General features: G+C 44.7%; 1 protein-coding gene across 2 annotated transcripts in view; it reads left to right on the top strand.

Moving 5' to 3' along the window:
* The first annotated feature begins 718 nt into the window (after nt 1-718).
* ADAM12 (ADAM metallopeptidase domain 12) overlaps nt 719-22,730 on the top strand; it is a 164,921-nt gene continuing 142,909 nt past the window's right edge. For both annotated transcript variants that reach the window (XM_030453107.1, XM_030453109.1), the window contains exons 1-2: nt 719-877; nt 15,267-15,394. In XM_030453107.1, coding sequence (XP_030308967.1) covers nt 772-877; nt 15,267-15,394 — 234 coding nt within the window. In that variant the 5' untranslated portion in view covers nt 719-771. The remainder of the gene's footprint in view (nt 878-15,266; nt 15,395-22,730) is intronic.

Raw genomic sequence — 22,730 nt, 5'->3', positions numbered from 1 at the left:
TTTGCTTTTTTTTTTTTTTTTTCCTTCTAAAAGAAATACAATATAAAACAAGTCAGAGGCACCAGAAACAACTCCAAAATAATTATGAAACCAATAAATAATCTCCCAGCTCCAACGTATGCAGATGACTTTCCAGAGGAAGCAGCCAGGGCTGTGTGTGCAGCAGAAACCTTGGAACGGGGGGGTGGAGGGGGAGGTGGAAGCTCCACGGGACCGGGGGCACCCCCGGGGACCCCCTGGATCCCCCTGGCAGCTGCGCGCTGCTGCGGGAGGACCCCGCGGTGGGGCGGCCGCGGAGCGCGTTTGTTCCGCGGTTAGGAGCGGAGTGGGAGTAAGCCAGCTCGGACAGGCTGCTCATTGACTACAACGGTCACCAGATTTCTCCTTGCCAAAAAATAAAAAAAAAAAAAAAAAAAAAAATTAAAAAGAAAAAAATAATAAAAAAAATCCACCGGCAAACAAATCGGACAAAATAATAATTAAAAAAAACCAAAAACAAACAACCGAAAAAAAGAAAACCCTCAAAACTTTTTTTAAAAAGAGGGGAAAAAAAAAAAAAGCTGAACAAGTCTTTTTTTTTTTTTTTTTTTTTTTTAAGAAAGCGGAGCCCAACTCATCAGCAGGCTCATGCAGGAGGGGTTTTGGAGTTAACTGCATGCAGGAAATCTCTCACATCCTGAGTCCCAGCTCGCTCCTCTCTGTAACTGTATATTATGGTGCTGCTCTCCAGCCCCAGCTGATGAAAGTTTCTCTCCCTCAGTCTGGGCTGAGATGTCAAAGCGGTTCCACGCCGAGCAGCAGCGCTGCCCCCCCCCGCTCCCCAGCCTCAGCCTCGCCTGCTGCCTCCTCCTCCTCGCAGCATCACCCCGGGCTCAAGGTAAGTCCCCCCCCAACCCCAGCTCCTCAAGTGCCCCCTTTGCCCTCAGATGTCCCCAACGCTGCTGTTTTCAACACCCGCCGCGGAATTTGCGCCCTCCGCCGCGCTTCTCCTTCCCACCATCTCCGCGGTGCCCCCCCCCCAGCTCCTAACCGCGTAACTCCCGCTCTCCCCCGGAGCTCTACCAGGGAAAACTCCGCTTGGCAGCCCCCGGACTCCCGGGGATTGAAGGGGGGGAGCTGATCCCGGGGACCCCCCCGTGGGGCTGTCTGTTTTGGGGAGCTGCTGTGGCTGCACTGAGGGTGTTTGTCAGGGTTGGGGTTGGTGTTTTCCGCTGGGATGAGTTGACTGAAAAGGAAAATCCTGCCGGGAAGATCCTCCCGGCTGGGGAAAAGTTTCCTCTCGGCTCGGTTCATTCAAAGTCAGCACAGGGCAAGGCTCGGTGGCTGCTGGAGGTGTTGTGGGGTTTTGGTTTTTTTTTAAATTATTTTAAAGGTGTTTTGGTTTTGGAGCGAGAGGTTCTGTGATATCTGCCTTACAGATAGGGAAACAACATTGAAATAATAAAATAAAATTTAAAAAAAGGAAGAAAAGAAAAAAAGCGACTTGTCTCTGCACAGGGAATCTGGGGTTTATTCCGGAATCACTGGAGGGCCCAAGCTCTGTCCTGTCCGAGGAGCAGCAGCTGACAATGCATATTTTATGTGAGAGAGGAAGGGAGATCCTCATGGATAAATCCAAGGAACAGCGCTGCTGAGTGCCTCTGTCCTTCTGTGTTACTGCAAACTCTTCTTGGGGCTTTTTTTTTTTTTTTCATGGTAACTTTAAACTTTGTAAATGTTTGCTTATCTTCGGACTTATGTGCAGCAAATTTCCCTGGGACCTGGGTTCTTGGACTCGCTAAAAGTATCAAAGATCGAGGTTTTATCCTCTTAGCCAGCGTGTTGGAACCCTAGGGTAGTAAGCAGGGCAAGTGGTTGTGTTTAATCAAGCACCTGGGATTTGATTTTCATTTAGGTTGATTACTTAATTAATTAACAGGAGGTGAAGCTTTGCCTGGCCTTGGGGAGGGGTGATAATTTCTCTTTTTGGTTTTTTTGGTTGTGTATTTATCAGGAATCAGCACCTTAGGGCTGAAGGCTGCAGGGTAGGAGAATGGGGACCCCCAGGGCTGTTCCTGTGGGGTGGGTCGAGGTGTAGGTACCCCTTATCCTGAGCCAGGACTCTCCATCTGTTGGAGATGCACTCTGGCCCCTTTTGCCCCAAATTACAGTGAGAGCCATGACCCCCAATCTACATGGACAGGGTCAGGGGGGTGTAATAGGACCAAGTTGTTGGAACCATCTCAATTCTTTTATCAGCAATTCCACTGCACTCGTGTGCTGCTCAGTCCATCCCCATGATTTTTTCCCTTCTTCAGCAGATTATAAAAAGGATGAGCCATGATGGGTGCTTCAAGCAGTCACCTAGGACAGAAATGATCCCATCCAAAGTGGTTGTCCCTACAAGTAGAGTGTGAACTCTTTGTAGCTTACTTAGATCTAGCACACAGGATGGTAAAATGGGGGTAGAAATCCTATTACCTGGGTGCTGGGATTCCCTAAGAGCCAAGCTGAAGCTCTAAGGCTACGTTTCCCCTGGTGAATTAATCTCTCTGTAAAGCTTGTGTCAGCTGCTCATCTTCATGGTGTCCACCTTCAGCTGGCTAAGCTTGGGCAGCAGGGATGTTTTTTGCTGCTGGTTTTTGGGTTTGCCTTGCTACACCTCATCACCTCTTCTTTCTACAACACATCTACAACTTGCTCTTTGCCTCTGCAGCCAGAGTGCTCAGAGAGCATCCTTCTCCTTAATTCTTTTTTTTTTCTATTTTCCTTAATTCTTTTTTTTCTTTTTTTCCTTAATTCTTTTTTTTTCTTTTTTCCTTAGTTCTTGTTTTTTTTTCTTTTTTCTTTTTCCCTTCCCCTTTGGAAGCAGAGACCAGCTCTTTAGTTGTGCCAGAGCTTGTGCTGCTTTCTTGGTCACAGAGGTGCTGAAAGTTGCAGCCAGGTGCTGCTGGACCTGGTGACAAAAAGTCCTCTTAGCTCTGCTGGCACCATCCCCACCGGGTGTTCTACAGCTCAGCCTGCCCTGGGCCCACTGTTAGGGAGCTGAGGTGCTGCCAGAACCCCCTCATTTCTACATAAAGACAGGCTCAGTGATGACAAGAGAAATACAAGTTATAATACACCATGAAAAGCAGTTTTCAAACAGAGCAAGGGACACACCTGATGTGGCACTGCCCTACTAAAAACTCCAATATTCAACAGAAATTATCATTTTATGAGCTCAGCCACTTGAAAAGCAGCCTTGCGTGCTCACTTCTAATGGGAGTTTCTGATTTTTATGGCTTTACAAATTGCCTTTTCACTATTGCCATCTCTTGGTTGCTGACTAAAGGACTTGGTGGACTAACTGAAGTATCATCCTCAACAAAGCAAGATCAGCTTTGCTGCCCAGGTGAAGGGTCACATCTAGTAGGTTAAAGCTAATCTTAGGGATTTAGTCAAATGCTTTCAAATCTACATCTGTGGGAGCTTTTTGCAGAGTCGGGGCCTTCCTGTATCTGCAGGATGAAAGTGATGGGAAGTGCTGCCCAACTGGTGTGTTTGGGAAAGGTTTTCCATCTCTTTCAGATATCTGGTGTTAGATGGAAGAACAGCAGAAAACCCAAAGCCCTGAGATTGCCATCCACAAATGTTTACCTTCAATTAAAGCAACCTTCCAGTCAGGTTTTAGTTTTGTTAGCTTGTTGCTACTGCACTGGCTGTCATGGATATATGTGAAGAGAAGAAGAAATCTTCCCTCCTCTCCCACTTTAAATCCCATCTCCCCAACACTCTCTGTGCTTTACAGCTGACTCCCAAATTTTGCTGTCTTTCAGAAGTGTGCCAGGGCTTGGGGCAGGTATTTACAGGATGTGCATAATCACCTTCGTGTCTGGCCATTATCCCTATCAGGTCCCCTGTCTGCAGGCAGCCTGGCAGGAGCTGTCAGTGTCCATGGGGCTCCCTGTATCCATGCCAAAACACCCAGCTGAGGATATGATGCCCATTTTCAAATCATGTTCACATCCTTACCTCTCCTGCTCACCAGGACCTGCTGGGTTGTTGCCTGATGTTTTGTTACCTCTTGCTCTCCTTGAGATTTTTGGGAAGGTCTCAGCCACAGAGAGCATCCTTGAACTCGGGATTGTCCTGGTTAGATGAGGGAATAGTTTCACGTGGAAAAAGGAGAGATTTAGCTTGGGTATAAGGAAAAAATTCTTTGGTGTGAGGGTGCTGAGCCCCTGTGCCAGGTTTCCCAGAGAAGCTGTGGCTGCCCCATCCCTGGCAGTGTCTCAGCCCAGGCTGGATGGGGCTTGGAGCACCCTGGGCTGTGGGAGGTGTCCCTGACCATGGTAGGGGGGTTGAAAATGGATGATCTTGAAGGTTCCTTCCAACCCAAACCAGTCTGGGGTTCTGTGACTGACAGGCTACACCAGGGGCTGCCCAGGTGGCATTTTTCTAATGACACATGAGTGACTGCAACCATCAGGGCTGTGCTCATCTGTTACTTCCACTCAGGCTGTCAGCTGTTGCCAGTGCTGTAGTTCATGAAATTCTGTTTTTAAAAGGCTGAATTAATGTATTTGGTCCTCCACCTGACCTCACCTGCCTTAATCCTGACCCATTCATCACTAGTGGGGCCTGTCTTCCCAACCTATCTCAGATTACCAGTGCAAATTGTCCAAGGAATCCAGCTGGGCTTTGTTCATCTTGGTGTTCTTGTGCATCCTTTTGGGCAGTCCTGTTTGCACCCCCGGGCTGTGGTGTTGCACAAGGACAGTGAGCAGGGTGATGGAGCAGCCAGTATCTCCATATCCAGGGAGTTGTACCAGCCCAGCTTCTGCTGGGGATGCTGCCAAGCCTCCTGTCCAAGATCCTGCCTTCTGGAGACTGCGTCTTTGAAGGCTGCTGGGGTGGGTTTTATCTTGATTTTTTGCTGTGAGAGTTGTTGTCAACCAAGAAGTGACATTTTTAGGGTGTTTGCAATTAGGGCTGCAAGGCTGCTGAATTTCTACTGCCAGGCACCAGCAGGATCCACCCTGCTCTGCATCTCACACAGCTTCCAGTCCTGCTTAGGATGCCAAGCCCTTCATGCTGTTCATATTGTAGGGATGTTTTATTTAATCCCCCTTTTTTCTGAGGGCTTTTCCCTCTACAAGTTCTTGTGTTTTACTCTAGGTCCTTTCAGATTTTCCCTCTTCATTTTGCATGCATGGTGTACTTGCATTTCAAGTAGCTTTTGAGATTACTCCTAGGACAAAAGCACATAATCTCCAAAATTTGATAGTACTAAAGGCCTAAATCACTCCTGCAGAGCCTTCTCTTAGGCCTTGCTGAGTCCCCAGGGCATATTTATGATAAACTAAATTAAAAATCTATATTATATGGAGGATAACTGTGCATTAGAGGGTTGCATTTGGTTCTTGGTAGGACAGTGCAGTCTAAAAGGACTTTTAGTTTCCTTTTGTTTCTGGCTAACACAGAGCAAAGTGCTTCAGCTGCAGGAAATTTCTATCTGATGGGGAAAGATGCAGCATCTCACTTCTGATCCCCTTTCCTTTTGGAATTGGGGGCCATCAAAGTGTATCCAGGTTAAAAACTCCTCTTGCATTTTGGCAGGGATTTGAAAGCAAGAGGAAAGTGGTGCAAGTGAAACAGAGTTGATGTCTTCAGCTGTTGGCTCTTACGGGAGGAGAAGGAACCCCCCTTGGGGTTGAAGAGAAAGTGGGGGGACATCACAGAAGAAATCACACTCTAGAAAGAAGGAGTTTGTCTTTTTATTTCTGTGTCATGCACGTTTCTTGTTTGGGGGTCTGATGCTCAGGATCAATTGTCTCACCTCCATGGCTCCTTTGTACAACCTGGTGCTGATGTTCTGGCCTATTCATTTAAAAATCTGCTCGATAGGATCAGAGGATGTGTGGGTTAGCTGAGCAAAGCTGTGGCAGTGACCTGGAGAGGTATCCTGCCCTGAGGAAACAATAAAAATAAATGTTCATTTCTCCTGCAGAAGCCTGTGAATGTCAGGAGTTATGGACTGACCCAGTGCTTATGGTGACACCAGGTTGCACACATAAACCAGAGCAGCACAGGTGGCTTCAAGTACACTTGGTAGCTCTTCAAGTGTTCTGTTCACTCATGCTTCAAAAAATAGGAAGGCAGACTTCAAGTGTCCAGGTGCAGTTCATTTTTTCTTTTTCATTTCCCATCCACATTTACCTAAATTCATCCTGGCATTTGCTCTGTCTGGGTTTGTTGCATGTTCCTGGAGAACATGGAAATGAATGGATGATTTGTGTGCACCTGATGAGCACAACTCAAACTCCCCCACCATCTTCTATTTTATTTTTTTCACTGCTGGTTGTAGATGAGAAGCAGCATCCCTCAAACCAGTGATGCTGAGGGCTCATTGTGCCTGGGGGGTGCGGGTTAGGGCATCGCTGGAGCAAAGGATTGCACTGGACCTTTTAAAAGGCAGAGAGGAAATTGTATTTGGGAGAGTCATTTTGAAGTTTATTCAATGGAAATCAGCTTTTCTTGAGGGTTTGGATGGGAGGAGATGGAGGCAAGCACTGGGTCTGGGTTGTCTTAAACTCATTGCTGGGAAGTGAATATATTCAGTAGCTTTTTTTCTTTGATGTTGGATTAGTTGTGCCTGTTCTTGTAAAGCACAGGTAATTATTTCTCTCCCCAGGTGTGTTTGTTAGGTGCTGTCTAGCTGATGCTCATGGGAGCAAGGCTGAGTTGATAATCAAAATGGGAATTTCTGGGGCTCGGATCCCTGGGGGAAAGGAGCAGCAGTTTAGGGAGAAGCAGATGTGTCCCAGTACTGCCTGTGCTGGGCTGCTGCTGAGTTCAGACAGGACATCCCCCAATGTGCCATCCTGGAGGTGCATGTAGGAAGGGAACCCTTGATATTGCTCACCTTCTCTTAGCCCTGTCCTGCTTGGTTTCATGGGAAAGAATGTCTGGGTCTGACTTATGTGATGTGCATCAGGACTTGGAAAAGAAGTAAGCTTAAAACAGGGAGTAAAGCAAGAGGACAGAAGTTCTCCTTAGGCCAGTGTGTCACTCCCTTTTCAAAGCTATTTGGGCTTTCAATCTTGTGTTGATAACTTTTTTTTCTGTGGTCTCATAACACTGAGCTCCCCTGGAGGGAACCTCTTCATACAAACCCATCACCTGCTGTGCTGAGATGCCCTCCACTCCCCTGCTTCACTGCTTTGTTTCTCTCATTTTGAAACATTAAGAACATTTGGAAATGTTCTCTGCTTTCCTAGGGGGGGGGGGGGGGGGGGGAAGAGAAAAGTCACCTCTATGGATTCAAGGGAAAGCACAGAAGTTCCACCTCAACATGGGGGAGAATTTCTGTAAGGGTTACAGAGCCCTGGCACAGCCTCCCCAGAGAGGTTATGGAGTCTTCTCTGGAGACTTTCAAGACCCATCTGGATGCACTTCTGAGTTTTGGCTCTAGTTTTGGTCCTGCTCTGGCAGGGAGGGTGGATGTAATGGTCATCAGAGGTGCTTTCCATCCCCTGACATTCTGTGATTCTGGGGCTGTCTTTGGCCTGGTCCTGAATAGCAATTCCTCAGTCAAACGTAACAACATTACAAATGAGGCTGGACAGCTGTTTCCCAAATATAGGAGCTGTGTATATTCCACACCTGGTAATAAAGCTTGGCTTTCAGGATTTGAAAGGTTCTGCAGGCTCCCTGCCCCCTCCTGGAGTCAATGGCAAATGTTGTTCTCAAACCTCCACTTGTCACATTGTGTTCTGGAGAACAGGGAGGATATTGAGATATCCTGGCTTCTTTCCTCCAGTGCGTTTCAATATGTATTCTGTAGAATGAGAGCCCAAATCCTTCTTGCATTACTTAAGCTTTAATCACACTGCTCTCCCAGACTGCTTGAATGGCATTTGCAGCAGCAGGAATAACTCTGCCTGATGAGCAAAGTTTCAGCTGCAAACAGAGAAGATCTTGGGTGTGTGATGAGGAAGGAGCTGCCCAGCCTGGGTTCCTGATGACCCAGGGAAGGATGGTGAAGCATCCCCAGGGGAGAAAATTGCTATTGGAGAATTAGGAGGAACAAAAGCTATTTTTTTAATTTTTTTTTTTTTTTAAGGACCTGTCAAGTGTGATATCTCCCTTTTAATTTCCTTGTAAATGGATTTTTGGCATGTGCTCACTCCCAAGGGGCACAGAGCTGCCCGGTGCAGCAGAGATGGTTTTGTACTTCAGCCACGACATGACCGTAGATGAGAACTGAAAAGTTATATAGATATTACACCAATATATAAACCATGTGTGTTAGGAAGACAAGTTCAGTTCTGAAATATTTGCCTTAGCTATGCTTTTCGCTTTCAATCTGTGCCAAACATGTGCTTGAATGACTGATGGAGTCATATGGTTCCCTGAATAAAACACTTTATTGTGCACAGACTTAGAGCCTTCCAACAGTTGTAGTACAGAAGCTTGAAGATTAAGATGATCCAACTGCTTAGGGGATATGTTCCACAATGACCATTTTCTTCTTTTTTTTTTTTTTTTTTTTTTTTTTCCCCTTCTCTCTATTTTTCACCCTAAAATGTGTCATTAGTTTGTACAGCTGGTTGTGCAGTGACACTGAATGCAGAGCCCTTGGTGAAGAAGAGCAGCAACTTACCTTCAAGTTTAAGCTTTCACTCCCATGTCCAGATAAAAATGGTGAACATGTGGCTTTTTCCATGGAGTTTGTGGGATTTTGTGGGGGAGGGGTGGGAGGGCTGCTCCCCGTTGCACATCATTTCATCAGCAGAATTAGGTTTAGGAAGGGAATAACTCATGCAAGGATGAGTGATGACAGGAGAGAGTTCTTAGAATTATACAACTGAAATATTAAAAAGCAGGGGTTTAATGCTGTTTAGTTACAGGGAACCAGTGCATCTCAAACTCCTATTTCTCATCCGAGCAGTGGATGTGGAGCTGCTCAGTGGGAAGGATGAAGTGGGCACACTGCAAAGCTGTCCCCAGACCAGCTGACAGACCTGTCAGAAGGGATCTTTTTTCCATTAGAAGCAGAAAGAACAGAAAATTAAATTCAGAAATGCTTGGAGTCGTTTTGCTCTTGCCTGTCCTCAGGCTCATCAAAGACCTTTGCTGACTTTTGATGTCTGAATAATTCTGTGCATGAGCTGCTGGTTTGCAACACGAAGGAAAAGAGAAGATTCAAGCCCATAAAGATCCAGGGAATTAGAGGTTTTGCAAAAAGGGACTTGTGCTGAAATACCTGAGGTCTTGGGAATGGGGGGAAGAGGAAGGAATCAAGTAATACTTTGTATATGGTTAGGTGTTTGGTTTTGGGGGTTTTTTTCTTTTAAATGACTATTTTCCAGACAGGCCATGAAAGGACTGATTTTCCCAAAATCTGTAAAGAGAATTGATGTACTGCTTAGAGGTGCAACAGTTAGTTGGGAAAATAATTTATGATTTTGAACTGATAAAAACTTTACTGCAAGAGATAAAATTTTCACTTGATGCTCAGTCAGCTCTTCCCAAGCTTTTACCCCTACATGCAGGTGAGGGCAGAGTCTGGGATATGATGTGCTGGTTTGTTTTTTTTTTAAAGTTGTGTCAGTGCTGTTAGTGGGGTAATGAGAAACACTTCATTGGTCTAGTGGAGTTTCTGATTTTTGTCCCTTCTGTTGAGAGGTTGCCTGTGTTTTCAGGTAATGGCCAGTTTAAAATTTAAGATTTAATTAATCCATGGATGGATGGTTGGCTTGAAGGCAAACTCTTGCTTGCCCTAGGCAAGTTACTGGGATTTCTTTCTTTAATCATTATGCACTGGGAATTTTGCACTGGTTTATTTGCAGCATGTTATTACCAGGTATTTTCTACTAGTAATAAATGACAATATATTATTTTTGCTGTCTCAAATAGAATGGGTACCATTCTAGAAGGTGGTTTCAGCAAGGTCTGTGCCTGTATGATGTCTGTCTTTATAGGAGATGTTTTGGCTTTTGCTGGAAGATGGAGTGAAATAGATGACTACAAACACCAATGCCCACTCCTTGGCCACATAATGGGATAACTGACACTTTTTATTCCTAGTATGCACTTGGAGGAGGGATTTTATTTTATTTTTTTTCTTACCACTTCAGCCTGTTGCATCCAGCCCCACTCAGTACTAAGAGCACTCACCTTTCTGTTCATCATAAGGCCAAATAAATTGCTCTGCCTGATTAAAAGCACATTAATTTTAAGTAAAAGCAAACCTGGAGTATGTCTGGGCTTCTTCAGGAGATCACATTGCACAGTTGGTATCTATTTTGCCACAGAGCTCGGAGGAAAACTGGAACACAAAACAAAAAGATAAAAACTGGTCTCAACTTCTTTCCCAACAAGTCCTTGTGTGATACTGTGCAAAGAAGGAAAGTTGTAGAAGTAGGGGGCAGATGGAAACTCTTGAGGCTGCACAAAAGTCAGGGACAGGTAACATCTACTCATCCCACTGTTTGGACAAAGTATCTTTTATATAACAGGGAAAAAAAAATAAAGAAAAAGAAGAAAGGGCTGCATCAGCTGGGATCAAAAGCATTACCTTCAGTGTAGGCTGAAAATAGAAAACAGACACAACTGTGAGGTTTTTCCTGTGAAAAGTGGGAGAGGAGCTTGCGTCAGGAAGAGCTGGGCAGAATTTCACTGAAATGGAAAACAAGGAGGTGAGTAAGTAGGTGTATGTGACACAGAAGATAGGAAACCTGTGTCTAATCAAAGTTTTCTGGCAATACAGATGGCCTGATTTTCTTCCCCTCTCATGACACGTTACTGAAATTTAAATTCTCTGATTTCAATTATTACACACTTTATATTGCTGTAATACCAAGAGTCCCCATAGAGGAGAGGCCTCATTATTAATGTAATGCAAACAACCCTAATGGTCCCAGCTTCAAAGACATCCTAATGAAAATGGATAAAGGAGATGAAGAGTGGCAGGGAGGAAATACCAGCAGGGCTGTGTGCCTGCAGAACTGCAGCCCTGGGAGCTCCTGGGATGTGAGCAAGTGATGGAAACCCTTCCTTTTAACCCAAATGGCATCCTGGCCTGGATCAGGAACAACGTGGCCAGCAGGTCCAGGGAAGGGATTCTGCCCCTGTACTCAGCTCTGGTGAAGCCACAGCTTGAGTCCTGTGTCCAGTTCTGGGCCCCTCAGCTCAGGAAGGAGATTGAGGTGCTGGAGCAGGTCCAAAGGAGGCAACTGGGCTGGTGAAGGGACTCGAGCACAGATCCTGTGAGGAGAGGCTGAGGGAGCTGGGGGTGTTGAGGCTGGAGAAGAGGAGGCTCAGGGGAGACCTCATCACTCTCTCCAACTCCCTGAAAGGAGGTTGGAGCCAGGGGGGGGTTGGGCTCTTTTCCCAGGCAACTCTCAGCAAGACAAGAGGGCAGGGTCTCAAGTTGTGCCAGGGGAGGTTTAGGTTGGAGATGAGAAAGAATTTCTTTCTGGAGAGGGTGATCAGGCATTGGAATGGGCTGCCCAGGGAAGTAGTGGATTCTCCGTGTCTGGAGATCTTTCCAAAGAGCCTGGATGTGGCACTGAGTGCCATGGGCTGGGAACTGCAGCAGGAGTGGATCAAGGGTTTTTTTGGTTTTTTGTGGGTTTTTTTTTGGCCTGGCTCTCTTCTTATGCTCTTAAACTTTTTGTTTTCTTTTCTTGTTGTTGTTTTTCTTCCTTCTGATTTGGAGCCCTTCTCTTCCCACATCTCTGCATCCTGCATCCTGGTTGCTGATGGGCTCAGTGCCATCTCTCCCATTGCAGGTGCCCAGGTATGGGTTCTTTGAAGCTTTGCAGCCAGGCTGCAGAATTGTTTTTATTTTTAAAGGCTCTATCTTGTCATCTGCCCCCCTGCTTTTATCTTTAAAGGCTGATCTACAGTTTCCCTTTCAGTCAGACAGGTTTCTTTATTTTGTAGTCTTTCAGAAATGCTCCTAGCCCCTAAATATAATGACCTTAAATCAGAAAAATGCCCTTATTTGATTTATAGAAGAAACTGTAACGTGCTCGTGTCAACTGGGAGTTAAGCAAGTGCATAACTATAAGCATGTGCCCAAGGGCTCTTGAGAATGAGGCCCCAGGACTGGGCTGCAGCCTTTTTCTCTGCCTTCTGCAGGAAGCTGGGATTTTTATCACACCCAATAATTTCAATAAAAACATTCAGATAAGCAGCAAAATATTTGGCTGAAGGCAAGCAACCAGACAGACATGGATCTGGTGTTTTTATAAATGCTGGATGGCTTCAGAAGAGTTCCCAAACCTTACAGCTTGGCTGTTTGGTTGTTCCCCCCCCCCCCCCAAAGAATTATCTTTTCCAATAAAGATATAACTTTATGCTGCCTATAAACCTGTCTGGATGTCTGTCCCCAAGCAAGCAGCACTTCCACACAAGATGCAGATAAAGAAGGGGGTGTCTAAGATCAAATTTTCCTTGGAACCTCCCAGGATGCCATTGGCCTTCTTGGCCACCTGGGCACACTGCTGGCTCATGTTCAGCTTCCTGGCAATCCAGACTCCCAGGTCCCTTTCTGCCACTCTGTGCCCAGCCTGGAGCTCCCCATGGGGTTGTTGTGGCCAAAGTGCAGGACCCGGCACTTGGAATGTTGAACCTCATCCCATTGGAATCAGCCCAACTCTCCAGTCTGTCCAGGTCCCTCTGCAGAGCCCTCCTGCCTTCCACCTGATCCACACTCCCCCCCAGCTTAGTGTCGTCTGTGAATTTGCTGATGATGGACTCAATCCCCTCATCTAAATCATCAATGAAGATATTGAACAGAACTGGGCCCAACACTGATCCCTGGGGGACACCACTAGTGACCGGCCGCCATTTTGATGCAGCCCCGTTCAGCACCACTCTCTGGGCCCGGCCCTCCAGCCAGTTCCTAACCCAGCACAGGGTGCTCCTGTCCAAGCTGTGGGCTGACAGCTTCTTCAGGAGGATGCTGTGGGAGACGGTGTCAAAGATGGTGTCAGAGGTTGCACCTTCTGCTCCCTGCCCTGGGATGTGGGAATAACAACCACATCCATGCACAAATGCTGATCCCTCCTCTTCTCCCTTTTCTGCTGGTTTGGGTGAGCTTGGGATACTGATGTGTTGCAGGATTAAAGAGAGATTTGCACATGTGGTTGTACCAGGAAAATCTGATGCTTCCTAGTACCCAGCTGCAGCTCTGAGGTGAGGCTGTGTGGAAGCAATGCAGACCAGGGATCTGTGGGAGGAAAAGGATACTTGTAGGGTTTCCTAAAATGTAGATTTCATGAGACTTTCAGAGTGCAAATCCTACAAAATAATAGAAGGGCCTGAGTGATGTAATACAGATAGATGAGACTGCTCTGGTGAGCCAAGGAAGGAAAAAGGAAAAAAAAAAATCAGGGTTGGAGCCAAACTTTTCTCATTTATCTGAGATATGCTTCATAAATTTCTGTTCTGTGCAGGAAGCTTCATGCCTGGTAATCAGAATAAAGAGCTGTGAGGTTCTGTCTAGACCCTCCTGGGTGGATAAGATCTTGGATCCCTCCACAGGGGTGACCCCAGTTGTGTGCAGGGTTTGGAGCATCCCTCCCAAGGGCTGGTGCACCCAGACCCCGTCACTTGGGCTGTGCTGAGGGTGGGGTGAGAGCCCTTTCTCTACAGGAACTCCCCTAGAGCAAGCAGCTTTTCTCTTCTTGATATATATTTTTTTATTCCAGTCTTTTTGTGTGTGTTTTTGGACAAGTGTCATATTTTTACAATAATCACCTTGTCTTCCTCTCACTTCAGCATATTCCAAATGAGTGTGCAGGTGGTTTTCAGCTAAGAGACTAAATTGGGCTCATTCTGCCCAAAACATAGCTCCTGATCCTCTGAGAGGAAGGGCAGGGGAAGCTGGGGGGATGGCAGGTTGGTGTGGTCAGCTCTGACCCCCCAGCTCTCCTCTCACTCCCACCTAAAGGTTCAGCCCTGAGCTGGGGTTGAGCACCTCAAACACTCCCCCATCACCTTCCCTCTGCCCCTCCGAGCACCCAGACCATGGGGGGAAGGGGAAAGCTGGGTAACTCTGACCTTGCTCCATCCCAGAGGAGGATGGGCACCTTTCAAGAGTGCCTGCAAAGATCTGGGTCTCACCCTCATAGCATCCCAGTGCCCCAGAGGGTTCAGGGTGATGGGAGCTGCAAACCCCACCCGTGGGTTTGTTGTCCCACAGCCACCCCCTGTGTTCTCTTTAGGTTTGATTCTCCATGCCATTGCCAGCTCTTGGTACTATGACACTTGTTTTTTAGGACTGAGATTTGACAGGCACAGGACCATGAGTAGGTTTGGTGAGAGGAAAACCACTCAGGGAATGTTGCATGCAAATAACTTTTTGATATTGGGTAAGAATTGAAATCTGTGCAGGGGTACAGCATTATTTCAGGAAGGGCTTATATTCTCTTCCAGAGTTTTTGGGTGTTTTTTTCCCATTTTTGAGATATAATAAAATACCAAGGGTTAAACCTGGTGGCTCTTCTGTGGAGGATGGACCTGGAGTTCTGGGATGCCCCAAACTGGGTGGTCACATCTCTGCCATGATTCCAGCTTGCAAAGTGGGACCTCTAAAAGGACGTGAGGGAAAATCTGGGATTTTACCTGCTCTTAGGGAGCCTGTGTCTGGCAACCTCAGGGGTTTTCCACCCCAGTCACTCCCTCCAGGACACTGTCCCCTCTCCTCTTGCTACAGATGTGAATCTGATCCAGCACAGCTGTGTCTGGAAGAGGGTTGAGCAGAAAAGGGACTGGGGAGTGGAAAGATCAAGGCTTATATTTTCTTTTGCCTTCATTATGGAAAAAACAGCCCTGATAATTCTTATATCTTCTAAATCCCTGCAGCTTACTTGCCTTCCAAATGATGATGTTGAAAAGCCACCCACCTCTTGTGTTCCCCCCCCTCCTAACTCCTGTAGTGGGATAAAAAGTCCAAACTCCAGTGTGGTTGCTAATTTAACATTATAAATAGTGATAACAGTGCCTCTCAATTTTTTTTTTAATTTAAGTCTTGCATCCCAACTCCTTATCTTTTCATCCTGGCATCTCTACCACTTTGATGCTTCCTTCCCCACAACCCCAGCTCCCCTAGAATTCTGAGTAACTTCCCACAATGTTTTAATGTTTCATTCTTTTCCTGGATTATTTTTGAAAATATTTGAAATAATTTTGAATGTTTTTGAAATAATAACCTTTTGAAATCTGCTGCCAGGTCCCTCAGATGATAAGACTGTTCCCCACTAATGTGAATTCCTTCTCCTTGTCCCTAGGTGAGGATGTGGACAATAAACTGGAGTCCTCCCCACAGCCCAAGGACCAGTCTGAAGATTATGAGATAACAGTTCCCTTGCTTTTGAATGGAAACCAGTGGAGACCAGTAAATGGCATTTCTTCACAGGTTAGTCTTAGTTTTGTCTATTATTTTACTGGAAGATGCAGAACACTTGGGAAGCTTTGGGAAGGTAAATGCCCTTTTTTATCATACCTGCTATAAGCACATGTTTTACATTTTTGTAGAGAGTCTGCTGTCTGAAATGACTTATCTAGTTGATGAAAATGAGTAAGGTCTGTGGTGGAAATTAATAATTTTTTTATTGTAAAGTGGCATTTTTATTTCTTGTGGCAGAAAGAGGAGCTAAAAGTGAAAATTTTTTCTAAGAGGTTACCATACATTGCTTGAGATTGTGTCATTCAACAGCAAAACAGCCCCAAAACCAAGGGAGGGACAAGACTCTTCGATCTCCTGCTTGATGTATAAAGCTGGATTGTTCTTTATTTATTATCACCAAAGATGTCAAGGGAATCTTATGCAGCTTTTTTATCCCAAGTCCAATTTTGTGCCAGGTTACTTTTTATATATACATATATATCTTTTTCAATGATCAGAATGAGGAGAATCAAGTTACATGTTTAAACACTTAAAAAAAAAAAGTAAGGAAAAAAACCTTACACAGAAACAAGGCCAAAACAACCCCATTGCAAACAGTTTTCTTTACTCCCTTGTCAAAGTCTCTCATGCAGAAATCCTGCTTGGTTCCTGCCACCATCTGTGGGACACAGCTTTGAATCGTGCTGCTGAGGGACAGAAGTTGGTGTGAAAAGAGATTGCAAAACAAGGGATCAGACTTGTGAAAAATTTTCCTTGGATTAAAATACTGCTTCCTTTTTTTTTTTTAATTTTTTTTTTTCCCTTCCTACATGGGCCAGTTCTAGTTCTGAATATCTGCAGTGATGAAAGGGGTATCATTGGGGGTGGATAACAGCTTATCTCAGAGAGATAACACAGGCGGCTTGGTCCTAGATGTATGTGCAACCCTATTTTTAGAATTATTTAATTAGAAACAGGCATTCTCCACACAGAGTTCTTTCAGCTACTCACTGTAGCTTTCTGAAAGAATTACAAGAGAGTATCTTCATGTGAGTAATGATAATGTGATTTATGTCATTAATTTGTTTCTCAGAATTGCTTTCAGTTTATGATGAACATTAGAAAAGATTTGTGGTTTGGTAGAAAGATCCACATGCTGGATCAGCACTTTTTTTCTCTTTGAATGCTGCTTTTCCACGGAAACTCTTATAAATTAAAGACACAAAAGTGCAGATCAGGCTGTGGGAAGAAGCAAGAGCATTAAAATGGGAGAGGAGAAGGGTAATGTATAACTTGTCACATAAATATTGATCAAAAGCTAAAGACTTGATGGTTAAAGAGGGCCTATTGTTCTTCAGCTCATTGCAGAGTGTTCTGCTGTTTTGTTTTAGTTTTACATGGAATAAAAAAAAAAACAAACCAAACCAGACTGAAGTACTGTGTGCTTGTAACCAAAGGAAAGGTATGGCAAGAGAATATATAATAGAATAAATAAAGTAGTGGTTATAAAAATGCCAAAGCATTAAAGTTATTTGTGTATAGCTAATTGCCTGGCAGTGATCTCCCCATTCTCCCATCCTTTGATCATAAATCCTTCTGCTTAACAATTAGTCCCTGAGACACCAGGGGACTCATTTAGTGCAGCTTACTTTTTCTTTCTCATCTTGAAGATAAAACTGCCCTTTTATGTACCCCAGGAGTAGCTGGAATATCTGTTGGAATAGCTCATTCAGAAGCAGTCAGGAATTAGTTTTAAGCAAATGCCTTTCTCATCACAAGCACACAGACCTCCTCACCAGCAGTAAGAAAAATTACATTTACTGAGGAAAAAAAAAATAAATTAAAAAGTTACTTATCTATAACCTGATTTTACTCCAGTAGAGTTAGGGTGTACTTTTTTTTCAAGGATATCTATTGATTTAGGTACATCAAATTAATGGTAAGAAAAATCCAGTTTTAAAATCAGCTGAGTAATCAAATGATATTTAAAGAATTTGGGTTTCTCTAATTACACATGAAGTGTTTTGTTTCTGGAGAGAACCTATCATTCCCCTGGCAGATCCATTTTCTCCTCACCCTCTTCCCCACCCCAAAATAAAGTTGTAAGGACCAAGACCAGGACATCATTGTGACAACTTTCTTCCAGAAATCATTCTTTTTAAAAAAAGAAAAAAAAAGATGTGCTCATGCAAACACTTTATCTAGTAAAGCACATTTTAAAAATCAAATACATAAAGTGCAGAGGAGTTGCTATGGAAATGCATGTGTGTTTTTGGAACTGCAGGCTGCTGTTCATCTTACCAGCACTTGTAACATTTTTTCCTGGCAATTTTTTTTTTTTTTTTTAATTCAGCAAATTGAGACCTTCCTCAGCTGATGTATTTTAACAGCACCCAGTGAAATTCTTTTATTAACTGCATATAAGATTCAGCTGCTAATCCTGAACAGGCTGCTAAAATTAGGGGCAACTATTTTGAGTCTCCAGTTGCTGCCAGTCAGGACTACTCAGGAGTAAATGTGGATGTGTGGCAGCAAAACCAGGGCCCTGAAAGGTTGCTCCGTGCTTCCCATGGCTCCCAGAGCTGCCCATGCTCAGTGCTGATGGGATTTCTGTCTTTGCTGAAACTCTGTGTGCATTACAGAAAGTGCTGAGAGGTCAGGAAAGATTCTTGCTCCTGTTCTCCTTCCACTTCTCTTTTGCACTTGGTCACCCTGTAGCATCTGTGTTGAGGTTTTTTTTCCCCTCCCCAGGGCTTTGTTTAAACCCAAGCAGGTTGGGTTCTAATTCTCTTTAATTTTTCTAAGGTTTGAATGAAATGGTTTTATTTCTTGCATTATTCAAGTGCAGGAAAAAGTCTCTTTCCCCTTCATGTTTCCAGCTGAGTATTTTACTTCGAGCTTGGCTGGAGACTTGCAGATCAAGCCAAGTTTGGTGAGAGTTGGGTGAGTGATGTTTTAGCACACAGAACACTTTCAGGAAGTTTTTTAGAAGACCATCTGTTTGGCTTCAGCTTCCATCCTCACACCCTGTTAGGGACACACAGGGGTTAATGTGTGCCAGATCCCCCCAGCCCAGGAGCTGTAGGGCAGGTAATACTGATTGTGTTTGACCCTAGCCTGAAGCTCTCACCTTCTCCTGGTGAGAGGAGCTCAGGAAGCATTTCACAGGGGCATTCAAGTTTTCTTGGCTCCATTTCCATGCTCAGAAGGTCACAAATGTGGGGAAATGTTGCCTGGCAGGGACCCTCCAGGGCAGCTGTGCAGTAGCTGCAGTGCTGGGGAGGTCCCAGGGCTGACATTGATTCCTCTGGAGTGACATCCTCAGTAATGAAGTTGGATTCCTACCCAGGGTTTAGTCCAAATTTTAAAATGCATTAAGTTTCTGGGAAAACTGCAAGCACTTTGTGCATCTGTGATGTGATCAATTATGGAAATGAACACAGAGACCTCGAGATGAGGCAGTCACCCCTCAGATGGGGGGGTTTCTCTGTGCAGGATCTGTAATGCCACTGCTGGCATCTGCAAGGGCTCAAACAGAATCAGGAGGTCAATCAAATGCTTTGAAAGATCCAGCACCACTCCTGTAAAGCCAGGCTGAGAGAGCTGGGGGTGTTCAGCCTGGAGAAGAGAAGGATGCAACAGGGAGACCTTAGAGCACCTTCCAGTGCCTGAAGGTGTTCTAGGAAAGCTGGGGAGGGACTTTGGATAAGAGTGTGGAGTGATGGGACAAAGGGAAATGGGTGGTTTGGGTTTTTTCTTTGTTTGTTTGTTTTTTTTTTTTTTTCTTTTTTTTTTTTTTTTTTCCTGGGTGATGCTTTGCATTTCTGGATCCTTATGCACCTACTTTGTAATTCTGACCTCTGGATCCCAGTGCAACATTAATCTGCTCCAAACAGAGGTGTGTGCATCAGGCAGGCTGTGCCTGCCATTCACAAACCCAAATTTGGATACTGCTGAACCTGAGGAAGGTATTGAGGAACCTGTAGCCAGGCAGCATGGAGCTGAGGATGGTTTCTGAAGGACAACACAAGAAGCTGCAAAGCCCTGAAATGATGCTGTATAGGTTGCTTTGACCCAGTCTTGGGTCACTTTCAGATGATGCAGAGAATGTGGGTTTTAACACTAAATTTGGGCAATGTATAGAATGACACTGAGCAAGTTTTGCTGTGTGAATTCATAAAAATAATTAGCTATGAGAAAGTAGAGTGGAAAAGCAACTTCTCCCCCAGTCAGGCTTCTCAGCTGGTGGTGGGTGCTGGGTGGCTTTCCACACACCAGGAGATCCAGATCTGTTGGTGTTTGGGCTAGGGACAAATCTGGGAAAAAAAAAGATGCCTGTGGTGGGCAGAAAGGAGGGGAAGACCTGTAGAGGGTTCCCTGATGAAGAGTGGCTGTGATTCCAACACCCACGACTTTTAAATCCAGATAAATAAAAATTTCCTTTCTCCTTGGGGGAATGGATGGATTCAGAGAAGCTTCACCAAGCTGAAGCTTTCAAGGCCAGATTCTGAGCCAGTGTGAAGCAGTTTCCCTCTTTTGGCCAGGCTGGTATATATCAGGTTTGCCAAGCAGAATCTTAAAGAACTGTTTTCAATAAAAAAAAAAAGGAGAAAAAGAAAGATGAGAAGACAAGAGTTCCTTTTCCTGTAGCAACACTTTGAATACAAACTCTAGCAATGAAATGCAAAGAAAAAGATGAAGGCCAGCTATAAATATAGACTTAGATCATATTTCTTCTGGTTTTTAAGTGTACACTTGTCACAGCTGAAAAGATTCCATACGTAAGGTTCTTCTGCAGCATATTACCATTTTTTCCTGCTTACCATGCATTGTGTCTCATTGAGCTTGCAAAGAAGTGGCTTTTGCATTTCTGCCTGCCTCCTGCCTGAATTAGTGTGTTATGGATTGTGCTCATGGAGAAACATCAGGATCTGGGCTATCCTGGTGTCCTTCTGGATGCTGACTACTTGAATCTCACTCTGAAGTTCTCCACGATCTGTAAAAGCATCATCTGCTCTGACAGTTTTTTAGTTATCTTTATAATTCTCTGGATTTATCAAATGCATTGAATGTAACACTAATTTTTTCCCCCCACCTTTTTGCTTTATTTTTCCTGCTTCACTGCAAGGCCCTAGGGATTTTCAAAATAGAGATTTTTGCCATTGAAACAAACAAAAAAATCACTTTAAGGAACAAGAAATAACCTCAAATTTGTTTCCAAAGTCACAGCAATAATGCTGGAGGGTCAAGAACATATTGGAAGCTGCCAAGGAGGGATGAGCCTTACCTGTTTGGTTCCATTATTGTGCTCTTGCATTGCTCTTACAAACTGGCAGCACAGTCTAGCATGGTCCAGAATATCAACCTGAGCTCTGGTGTGCCAGAAAAATCCTATTATTATTATTAATTTTTTTTAATTTTTAATTTATTATTGTTATAATCATCATCATCCTGATTTAGTAAGAGTTGGACCAGATGATCTCTAGAGGTCCCTCTCAACCCTGATAATTCTGTGATATTATTATTATTCCTATGATTATAATTACTACTGGTAGTAATGCACCTCTTAGTGCTCTGGTGTGACTCTGCTCTCAGGTTTGCTCCATGGAGCCCAGCTGAGAGTCCTGCTCTGTCAGATGATTAATTCAGCACTCAGGATTTTCAAGAGCAAACCCATTCAAGTTCAGTTCCTCACTGGCACAGCCTTCGTGCAAGTGATAATTGCTCAGATTCCCTTCAACAGAGCCTCCTGCTGGTTTTTTTCATTTGAAATAATTACCAAAGTTTAGACTTCCAGACAATTGCATTGAGGGGAATCACAGAGTGCTGCTTCAACAAGCCTTTGAAGACCAAGAGGACAGCTCTCATATAGCTCTTTTACAGAGCTGTTTTACATATCTGAACAGAGAGAGAGGCACAAACAGAATTTATGGTCCTCTCCATATTTTTAGGAGTCGTGAGGCTGGAACACAAGAGGCAGAGCTGTGCCTGCTGCTTGGGCTGTGGCACCAGCTGGGAATGCAGCTTGGCACCACACTCATCTTCCAGGAGGTTCTCTGGGAGACCTTTCCTTGCAGCCTTCAGCTGGTAACCTGGCTGCCAGCAAACCAACAGCCTAGTAAACAAGCTGGGGTTTGGTTTTATTATTATTATTATTATTATTATTATTATTTATTATTATTATTATACCTGCACCGCTTGCCTTATAGGGCCTCTAAGGGCTAATTAGTTTCAGTACACTCTATTATTTGGTCACTCTTCTGCATTCCTATAATTTGGAAATAGCTTCATTTTTGCATGGAAGCTCTTAGGAAAGGCAGTGGGTCACTTCTTGGGTTTCTGTGGCTCTACTGGTGGGGCTGGGTTGCTTCACTTGGGGTGGCATAAGCAGCTTAAAGCCACCCCCCTCACCTTACCTTCTGCAAGAGGAGTTCCTGAGAGAGGAGAACACCTTTCTTTCTTCTCAGCCAGCCCCCTACTTGTGTTTGACCAGTTCATCAATCTGATAATCTCATTTATTTGTATTTTTTTTTCTTTAGAAATGTGGTATGGTAGCTGCATCCTCATTCTGGGGGATGGATACCAGCAGCTGCAGGCTTGGGAAACTCCTGGAGCTGGGGACCACCAGTAAAAACTTGGTACTGGTGACTGAGTGGGGGAAATTCTTCTCTCTGTCTGCACTGAATCAGTGCCCTGGATCCAACTAGAGAGAGTAGGATTCATTTCCTGCTTGGGCATACTGGGAAGTGTTAAGCAGCTTGGGATTCATCCCAGAAAAGGGCCCAATTTCATTTGTAGCTTAAGTGATGCAGTGTGTCAAGTTTGCTGAGCTTTGTGCCATAGCTCATGGCCCGTGTAAATAGCAGATTGTCTTCAGAGGGATTGCTGGTGGAATAAACACCAAATACAGAGTTTTACAGCAGCCAAACCCTCCCCACCCTCCCCTCAATAGGGTGAAAGCCCCTTTCTTGGGATGCTGAGTTGTAGGGAGGAATCTTGTCAGACTTGGCCAGCAAGGATCCCCAGTGATAAAATAGTCTTGGGCCAGCTCTGTCTCTTTCTACCACCACCCAACCTCTCTCTGCCAGCAGTTTTGCACCACAGGAGGGTTTTGCAAGAAGGTTTTTGCAAGGAGGGTTTTGTTGGGTTTGCTGCCTGTGGCCCAGCAGCTATGAGGTAGTGTCTCAGATGGGAGTGGGAGGAATCCTTTCCTCTGGAAGGTGATGGGGATGAAGCCCTGTTCTAGAACATGAGTTGTCAGGCTGGTGGTAAAGAAAAAAAACACAACAAACCAGCCCCAAACCCACCAAACAAAGAGAGGATACTTTTCCTACTTACATGGGATAAATAGATGGATGTTAATGGT

Source organism: Calypte anna, chromosome 6 (assembly GCF_003957555.1).
Source record: "Calypte anna isolate BGI_N300 chromosome 6, bCalAnn1_v1.p, whole genome shotgun sequence".
Lineage (NCBI taxonomy): Eukaryota > Metazoa > Chordata > Aves > Apodiformes > Trochilidae > Calypte > Calypte anna.
This window is presented reverse-complemented; position numbering and strand designations above follow the sequence as displayed.